Source organism: Fulmarus glacialis, unplaced genomic scaffold (assembly GCF_000690835.1).
Source record: "Fulmarus glacialis isolate BGI_N327 unplaced genomic scaffold, ASM69083v1 scaffold23233, whole genome shotgun sequence".
Lineage (NCBI taxonomy): Eukaryota > Metazoa > Chordata > Aves > Procellariiformes > Procellariidae > Fulmarus > Fulmarus glacialis.
This window is the reverse complement of record NW_009201304.1, coordinates 4380-13547: the sequence shown is the minus strand read 5'-3', so window position 1 is coordinate 13547 and position 9168 is coordinate 4380. Positions and strand designations below refer to the sequence as shown.

At 50.5% G+C, this 9168-nt stretch overlaps 1 protein-coding gene across 1 annotated transcript in view; it reads right to left on the bottom strand.

The window, feature by feature from the left end:
• The window catches only part of SLC11A2 (solute carrier family 11 (proton-coupled divalent metal ion transporter), member 2), a 9843-nt gene extending 1250 nt beyond the window's left edge, over positions 1–8593 (bottom strand). Inside the window, exons 1-14 of the mRNA XM_009573907.1 lie at positions 8518–8593; positions 7190–7329; positions 6317–6442; positions 5821–5940; positions 4603–4709; positions 3856–3926; positions 3705–3772; positions 3141–3296; positions 2557–2715; positions 2159–2245; positions 1527–1646; positions 1138–1287; positions 736–809; positions 425–578 (exon numbers count right to left, since the gene is read on the bottom strand). Coding sequence (XP_009572202.1) covers positions 425–578; positions 736–809; positions 1138–1287; positions 1527–1646; positions 2159–2245; positions 2557–2715; positions 3141–3296; positions 3705–3772; positions 3856–3926; positions 4603–4709; positions 5821–5940; positions 6317–6442; positions 7190–7329; positions 8518–8554 — 1569 coding nt within the window. The 5' untranslated portion in view covers positions 8555–8593. The remainder of the gene's footprint in view (positions 1–424; positions 579–735; positions 810–1137; positions 1288–1526; positions 1647–2158; positions 2246–2556; positions 2716–3140; positions 3297–3704; positions 3773–3855; positions 3927–4602; positions 4710–5820; positions 5941–6316; positions 6443–7189; positions 7330–8517) is intronic.
• Positions 8594–9168: the final 575 nt, after the last annotated feature.

The window sequence follows — 9168 nt, the reverse complement described above, 5'->3', positions numbered from 1 at the left end:
TGGAACTAGATGATCTTTAAGGTCCCTTCCAACCCAAAACCGTTCTGTGGTTGTATGATCATTCTACGATTTTACACCTCTGGCACTATACAGACACGTACAGAGGAACCATGCGTTATTCCAAAGTCTCTGCCAACCTTTCACCTGCTGCGACATTGAATCGAGGCCTTTTTGGGAACAGCGAACAGATGAATTGCTAAAGAGATGGTCAAAAAAGCAGGGGAAAGGCCATGTGGGTTAGTAGGCACAGCACAGAACAGATTCCCAAGCAAATCTGGCCATGAAAACCTCAACTTCCCCATCTGTTCGGACCCTGTGACCGACTTTAACGCTTGCAAAACGTGACAATATTAATATAATGGTGAGAAAATAAATCCATCGGCTTATCCTGCCTACAAGGAGTCTCAGCTTGAACCAGACTTACCAAATACGCCACAAAGGACAGGTAGATCACGCTGAGAATCGCAGCCCCGATGTACAAAGCCACGTGGTTCAGGGACATGACGTAGGCCACCACGAAGTACATGTTAATGCTGCAGATCAGGAGGATCAGCACGCCACCACCGATCTTCCAGAACCTGCGAGCAAAATCAAAGCAAAATGGGGTGAGGCGGAGGGGCCACTCTTGCGTTGGAGGAGATGTTCTAGGCCACAAGGCGAGGAGAGGAACGAAACGTGTGCCTGGGGTGAGCAACACGCCGTCTCCTGCTCGGAGGCGATTCCTTTCATACTTACAATCCGTTGGCAAAATCATTCATGACACTGGGCAGGCTGGTGAATGTCAGGACAGGGATCAAAGCGAAGGGAAGCTGGAATAAGCAAGAAAATACAGAAGGATAAAGAGTGGAAATTGTTCTGATTATCTCAGCGCAGACAAACATCCAGGGCTTGCTCATATCTGACAGCATTTCCCCAAAGCTATTGTAAAGTGAGTCAAAGGGACTTCCCCTCGCTGGAAGAAGGAAGCAATTTCAGACCCTGGCTGATCCTCTCCACCTCCCCCCAGATCAACATCTCCTGACAGCAACTCGCTCTGCTCAGCTCCTCCTGCAAACCCTTAGGCACCAGAAGCTGAAATATTCAGTGCTGGATGTTTTTCTCTGAGACCTGACCACCAAACTGGGCACTGCTGCTCACCTGGAGGCTCATAAGAACATTTAAGAAGTCGTTCATGCCAGTCAGGTGTTCGACGTCCTGAAAGATGGCGACGAAGAGGGTGGGGGTGATGGCGATGGAGCGGGTCAGCAGCACTCGGGCAAAACGGGACCACCGCAGGTTCAGGAAGCCCTGCAGAAAAAACCAGAGCAGCTGCTGGGTGAAAACAGTAAGGAGACTTCAAGCGCAGCAGGAAGAGGGGGGCTCAGGGCAGGATTAAAAGCTGATTTGTTTGAAAGGCACATCAGGGAGTTTTATGGAGCTTCCAGCAAAAGCTGCGTGTCCACAGAAGGGGAATCATTAATATGAGCTTTAAAGGCTTGGGAGTAGAGAGAACAGGGACGCAGGCAGCTGCTAAGAGTGCTAATTACCTCCATGACGAACTGCCCAGAGTACGTCCCCGTCATTGTTGAGCTCTGGCCGGCAGCGAGGATCCCGATTGCCCAGATATAGAGAGCAGCAGGGCCGAAGTAACACCCCAGGACGACGCCCTGGAACAGAGATTTGCAGTCTCACATCAGTTCAGTCCCACATCTGAGAGAGGGAACAAGAAAGAGCAGGTGAATTCCCTTGTGACCAGATTAATTACGGGCATTGAGTTGAAAGAGAAGCAATAATCCATTTCTAGGAGAGGGAAAAGCATTCCCCATGTCGGCAGCAGATAAGGCGATACCTCGTGGGCTGCAGTTTTAACAAAGCAGATTCAGGATGGATGCAAGGAAAAACTTTGTCACAGCCAAGCTAATAAAAGAGGGGAACAGATAGCTGGGGAGTCTCTGGGGTCAGGTTAGATGCAGCATGATTAACAAAGGGATAGATAATTTTGCTTGGTCAAAGGGCTGGGCTCAAGGATCCCCAGGGGTCTCCTCCAGCTCTGTTTTTGGCAATCCTTTTACAGGTCCCGACCTTCAACACTCCCTGTTTACCCAAAAGAAGCAGTCACCACCGGACAAGGACGCCAGGCAGCTGGAGACGAGGCCATCCCACCCTGCGGGTCACTCACCCCTTTGTAGATATCCACTTCCAGCGTCTGGTTGTTGTTTGGGAAGAGCGAGGAGTGCGGGCTGCTGGCGTTCGTGCAGACGTTGTTCTGCAACGATATGAAGGGGCAGGAGGTTGGGTTTGCTCAGCGAGCGAGAAGCGAGGATGAGCAGAAAAGGCTGCACGCGAGGAGCAGCGGGTGCTGGAGGTCCCAGGATGCTGGGTGCCTCTTCAGACTGGTTTAAATGGAAATAATCAGCAACCCCGTTCTTTTTTCCCTCCTTTACGCACAGAATATATGGGCTCTGCTTCACCCAGGGGCACCGATAAGGCTTGGAGCTGCCCCTCTGCTCACACGGTCCCCATTAGTGCTCTGACAGCCCCAACAAAGTCCCCAGCAAAGTCCCAGCCCCAACTCACCACATCCGCGTTCGTCTTTTCAAAGAAAGCCTCAGCGAAGACAGTCACAACAAAGATGTTAATGATGAAGGAGACAAAGAGAGCGATGCAGGACTCGATGAAGAAATACTTATTAGCTTCTTGTACTTCCCTCTTGTTTGCACGGTTCACTTGCCGGGACTGAAAAGGAGATGGTGACAACAGCAGGCTTGAGAAACAGGAATTCGCTATTATATTACTTATATCTGTAATTATACCATATTACACAGTGGGATACGGGTCACTGGACGGGAAGAGAACACGCCGGAGAGAAGAAAAAGCAAACCCCAATATTTGCAGAACAAGCAAGGGCTGGTTTTGCCAGCGTGGCAGTGCTAGCCACGAGATGCACGCTTCTGGTCCCGCATCCATATGTAAAGGACACATGTCCCGAAGCTCTCACGGCTTTCCCTGTGCCAGGGACCCCGCCAGCCTCCCTCAGGGGGTTTGCTATGTCCCCACCGAAGTAAATGCTTAAAGCAGACTCCCAGAGGCTGTGACCGCTCGAACGTTTCAGGCCTCCCAGCGCACCATCCCTGTACACGTTAAGCAGCGCGGCCGCTTACCTTGACCAAGGCAGAGTGCAGGTACATGTTGTGCGGCATGATAACAGCACCCACGATTCCCACGGCTTGCTCCAGCTGGGATGTGCCGCAGTTCTGGCAGTACGGGATGAACAGCCCTTTTAGCAGCTTCTCCTGGTTGGGTTTTACTGTGATATACTGGACAGAAAGACAAAAGAAACACGGGTATTTGTAGCGTGATGTGCGTCGCACAGCTGCCTAGGCTGCCTGTTTGAAGATACTCGAAAGCCAAAATGTGGCCACTTTGGTAAAAAGCAAAACCACAATGTGCAATCGTCTGCTGTTTAATAAAAGCGGAGATGCTGCGCTGAACAGTACGTGCCGGCCTCCACATCAGAGAGGCAGCGTTCAATACAGCCCGCGCTGCAGGCCAGGGTATGAGCCGGATGACGGCCACACATTGGAAACACAGACCCAGCTTCAAATATCCTTAATTTTAAGTGTCCGCCCCCCTGTTTTGGTCGGGCACAGGAGTAGTGGTGGGGGTAGAGGGAACGTGTCACCAAACAGCTCTGGTGGAAATGCAGAGACAGATGGTGAAGGTACCTCGTATCCGAACGTTAGAGCCATGATGGTAATCAGAAAACCAAAGAACGCTTCCAGTTTTCGCAAGCCTGGGAGAAGAAAACGGACCATCAGCAAATTGAGAAAAGCTGAATCTCGGATTTAGTTTCCGGAATTCAGGAGGAGAAATTACCATATTTGTCGAGAAAGAGAAACACGAACGTGTCAGCAATGGTGATGATCACACCACCCCACAGCGGGATCCTGCGAAAGACGGGCAAGAGCAGACATCAGCTTACAAAACACTTCGACCTCGTCCGCCAGCCACAACAATACTTCAGAGTCCAAAATCTCTTTTTATTTAGGGCACTTGTTTGGGGATGGAACCGCATTGTCCAAGGGTTTGTTTGCAGTCTGACAAGACGTTTGGCTGCACAGGGCAAGGGACCATAGGTTTGTTTTCTGCACAAACAGCTCAGATAAGAGCTCTCTCCCCGAATCTTGAGAGCAAGTCCCACGTCCACACTGAGAATGACAGCAGTGAGCGCGACTTTAATAGCTACTCGGTACAAAATTGTAGCTTCCTCTTACGTTTGCATTTCCAGCCTTCCTGGCCGAAGAGGACATCTTTCTGGTAGTCCTTTATTAGGAATATAAAATTTGCCAGGAAAGCTGCAGCCCAATTTGGTTGTGTATCAGTTATAGCTAAAATAAAAGCCAGAACCCGCAGTTCTCCTTATAGCCGAAGAAAAGAAAGAGGCACCAAAGGCTGAGTCATCTAAGAGCTAGCACAGCTTAGATGAATCACCCTCTACGAAGAGCTTATTTTGGAAGATTTATAGGAAATAAATGAGTCTTTTTGGCACCCACGGTGTCACTTTCTTAATCCTAGAGGGGAGCACTCATTTCCTGCCACCCTCTGATGACAAACCCAACTTACTTCCCCACAGACAGGAGGTTAATAGCAATCGCCGAGCCAATGACTTCTTGCATATCGGATCCAATGATAGCGAGTTCGACCATCAGCCACAGGATAATCCGAGGAACCTAGAGGTACAGAAATATCCAAAACCATTAAAAAGAGGGAAGATTTCTTCTCCCTTTGATTTCCCAGATGAGCACGGGGTTGTGGCATCACAGGGGATGGAGCATTCAGGAATGGTCTCTTTCCTCTGCCTTGCTACGGTCGTGGTGTGAAAAACATGTTGATGATTGCCATTTTATGGCTGGTCCAGAGCAGAAATCCAGGTTACCTGTGGCAATCACTGGAGGAGGTTCCCGGGTCACTTATATAATTTAAATTACTCGCCTCAATACATTTTGCTCATTGCGAGAGCGAAACTGGACGTTTCCGTGTACCGAGGCGCTGGAAATGAGCATCGGAAGATATTTCACATGGTCAGACCAATGACAAAGTCTCAGGAGTTGGATGAGAAACATCGAACTGCACTGAGCTGGGGACATCACCGACTTCCCCACAGCCCTTTCCCAAAGGACAGCCTCACTCATCTTCAGCTGAACGAGACGCAGAGCCCCTTCTTACACAAGCCGTGAAGATTTCTTAAGCAGGGAAATTTAACAGCCATGGAACGGTCTTGTTCTAAAGGGCCATTTCTCTCCTCGTCTCTTAAATAAGCTCAATGAACCACAAGTATTTCAACTTCGGGAGGCAGCAGCCCAAACACAAAAGCTGAAATCCTGGGTTTTATTCCTGACTGACTGCAATTCACTGGCAAATGCCAGGACATTCACCCCACCTCCCTCCTTGTGCTTTCCTTTTTGCAAGACGGGGAAGAAACCAACGGGACCTGAAGCGTCCCCCATGTGCTCTCCTAACAGCCCAGGTTCTTAACAAGCCCTTCGCCGGTGCTACATTAGGGCTACAATTAACATCTTTCTGCCTTTCTTTCAGCTGTGAGCCAAAACAGAAGAAATCAACTTAAGCCCCCAGCTTCTTGAACAGTAAAGCAAGTCGTGATGACGAAAATATATTTTAGCAACCAAAAGACTTTCTCCTGAGGAGGATTTGGCCCTGAACGGGCAGCTCACGAGTCCCGTGAGACCTGCCTGCCCCAGGTGAGAGAACGACACCGAGCCAGGCCCACCGGACTAGCCCAAAGAGCCTCTCCGTACCGCCGAGGACCGGGAGGTCACCCACCTTCTGGTACTGCCGGTTGCACACTTCGGCGAGGTGCAGCCCCGTCACCACCCCCAGCCTCGCGGCCAGCCGCTGCAGGAGCAGCCCGATGGTCGTCGCCAGCATCAGGACCCAGAGCAGCTGAGGGAGACACGAAGGCAGGAGTGGGTGCGCTGGGGCAGCAAGAAACGACGGCCACGAACAAGGGTCCAGGCCCCCTAGGACACCTGCGCCCCACAGGCACCTTTAGGAATCACAGGCCTTTTAAAATACACATCATTGACATTCGGAGGCTGTTTTGTGTGCCTGGAGCTGGCACAGGAAGGATCCACATGCATGAAAAGCCAGGAGTCAGTGCTGGAGAGGGCGTATGAGAGTGCCTCACTCTCCCCTTCTCATTCTCTGGGGTGTTTTCAGCTCAGCAGCAACAGCACTATCAGTACTCCTGCCCTAAAACCCGGTTGGGTACATAGGTTGCACAACTTACAGTGCTTAATGTGTGAGTTTCTGCACTGACCTTAAATCCTGCGACAGCCCCGGATTGTAAATCCGACTCGATGTTGCCTGGATCCAGGTAGGCAATGCTCATCAGAAAGCCCGGCCCCGTGAAAGCCCAGAGCTTGCGGAAACTAAAGCACGAGTGCTATTGAAGGGGAGAGAGGATCGAGACATCGAGTCAGCCCTGCAGCGGAGCCCTCTCCTAACGCAGGGGACGTATCATCCCCACGAAGCACCCCGGCTATCAGGAATAAAAAATGACAAGAGACAGCCAGGGTTTGACTTTAACTTCCTCACTGCCACAACAGAAAGTGGCGCTGGTAAGATCGGTCTGTTCTTTAATCCAATCCTAAACTCTCCAGCAATTTCTGGTCCTAATCTAAGGAGTTTAGAACCAGACTCTGGGACAACCAAGGACACAGTCTTGGGTGGGAGATGAATCCTCCCATGCCTGCAGCCAAAAATCCTGCCTTGCTGCTTAATCAAAAGCAAAGAGGGCACCTATACCCCCTCTGCAAAGGGGACAATGCTGTTACAAAGGCCAGCGAAGCACTCTTGCTCCCTTTCCTTGATAAGGGAACAAAGAACCAAGGTCCCCTCCCCTGGGACTACAAACAAGACATTTCTCTGCTCTTTAGCAGAACTTGCTGCTTGGAGCTTCGCAGGAGACAAATCCTGAGTGATGAATCACTAAATCCACAGCAGGCACAGGAGATTCCGCGCTCTGTTCTCCCCCAGGTCCCCATCCAGCAGCCCGGCTACCCTTCCCAGTCTAGGCAAGAAGAGGAACCGGCACCCAAGGGAATGACTCACGCGGGTACCAAGTGCTCGCAGATTTTTCCGATCGGATTTTCCTATTGGAGCGAGTGGAGGAGGGCCCAGCCGCACTCACCGTTTCATCTTCGGGAATCGGGATCTTGCTGTCAAAGTAGGTGGTAAAAGGCTCCTCCGAGGAGGTGTCCGGTAGCTGCAGTGGGTTCATGCTGCTGGAAATCGTGCTGACGGCCTCCCCGTGCTCCCCAGAGGCATCTTCTGGAGGGGTGAAGAGAAGCAGAAAAGGAAGGAGTGAGTGAGGGTCCCCAGAAACACAGAAAAACCTGGCAAGACCCACAGGTAGAGCAAAATGAGAATGTTCTGCCCTCACAGCTAACGCTATTACGAGACAATCCAATGACAATAATATGTACTGCTGTAAATCCACCCTAGGAGACCACACTGCCTTGCCTGAACTCTCCCTCTCCCACATGGTGAGAGGAAGCCAGCTAGCTGGCAGTTTATTTATTCAGATTAATTTAAAAAAAGCCATCACGGGACACTGTGTGATGTTAACGGCAGCCCCGCAGTATTACCGTAATGATTAACTGGGACTGAACGTGCCAGATCCAAGAGAAACCCGTGGCTATTTTTGGACCATTACAGAGAGCATTACCCCAAACTCTCCCAGCTGAACAGAAGGTCTGCGAGAAGTTTAGTCCCGGGAGGACCCTGCTGTCCTGCGGAATCCTGTTCCTATCCAGGGAACGCACAATGCAGCCTTGATGAATTTTCAGGACAGTTTCTAAATTTAACTTGTGAGGAAGGTGTGCAGGGTTACTCCAGCAATGCAAATGCGCATTCCCACAGGTTACGCGTTAAGACTTGTAATACCACCCGATTCCTCCCCTGCCCACCTTCAGCAAACAGCCCCTTCTCCCGAACCGAGCCAATACTCACTTCTGCTCTCCCTACGTGGCATTTTGCTCTAAGAGCTGAAGAGCGGCACGTGTCCCGAGCGCCCAGCCTTTGTAAAAGGAGGACTAAAACCAAGGCCAGCTCTTTTACCAAGTTTCCTATTGCATCATCAGAGTAAACTGAAGTTGATTGCTCCTCCTTTTTCCCTGCCTCCCAAATACTTGGCAGGGCTGCCTGCTCTGCCGGCAGACCCGTTTACATAATGGATTTAGAGCTACCTCTGTGTGTGCGGGCAGGTGAGAGATCGGTCTGCACAAGACAGGCTTGTTCATCTAGTTAAGCAAGGCTGAGTGAGCCCTGGGAACTGTAAATCTCCTGCTGGGGTCATCTCAAAAGCGTGAGGGTTTGTGTCCACTATGATAATCAAGCGTACGGGGCGGTAAACGGGCACACCGAATCCTTGGGGTGGTTTTAGCAGGATGAAGGAATTAATTAAATTAAAGGTCGATGTATGAGAGCAAATCTGCTGTGCCACAAAGTGACCCTTACCGTAGGATGCCTTCTGGTCCGTGTCGAAGTTCCCCATGGTGGAACCCTTCCAGTGGCCTGGAAACTGGTTTAGATTGGCCACGCTGGCTGCAAAGGAGAGGAAGAAAAAAAACTGTCAAGAAGGAGAATAAAAACCTACAAGAGAGCCGACCGAACCAACAGCTCCTGGCAGGGACAGATTTACTTCCTCGGCCTTCTTCCAGCTTTGAAGAACCTTGCAGGGCCAGAAGGGGAATGTTTTGCCCAGGACCTGCTTGGAAACTCCTGTCGCAACAACACGAAGAAGGGGTGAGTGGACCGACCAGGCAAACCAATGTGACATAAATGTTTGCAAGCAGCCAGGCTTAGGACAGTGCCTGTTGTGAAACTCCAGCTAAGGAAACAAGAGTGGAATTTCCTTTATGTGTAAAAATTACATACCATCCCTCCCCTTCCAGGCACAATTATTACACCTATGCCGCACCCTTTACAGGGCATCTGAAGTTTCTTTTAAGGGCATGATGTAACTCTTTCATCACGGTGTGTTTTTAAATCTAATCCATGCAGAAGGGAACCGGGATCTGGTTCAGAACTTTGGAAGAAACTGGTGTCCTCCAGGCTTTAAAAGGTCAACCCCCCCCCAAACCCCTCAAGGACAAGTCAAAGTACCAA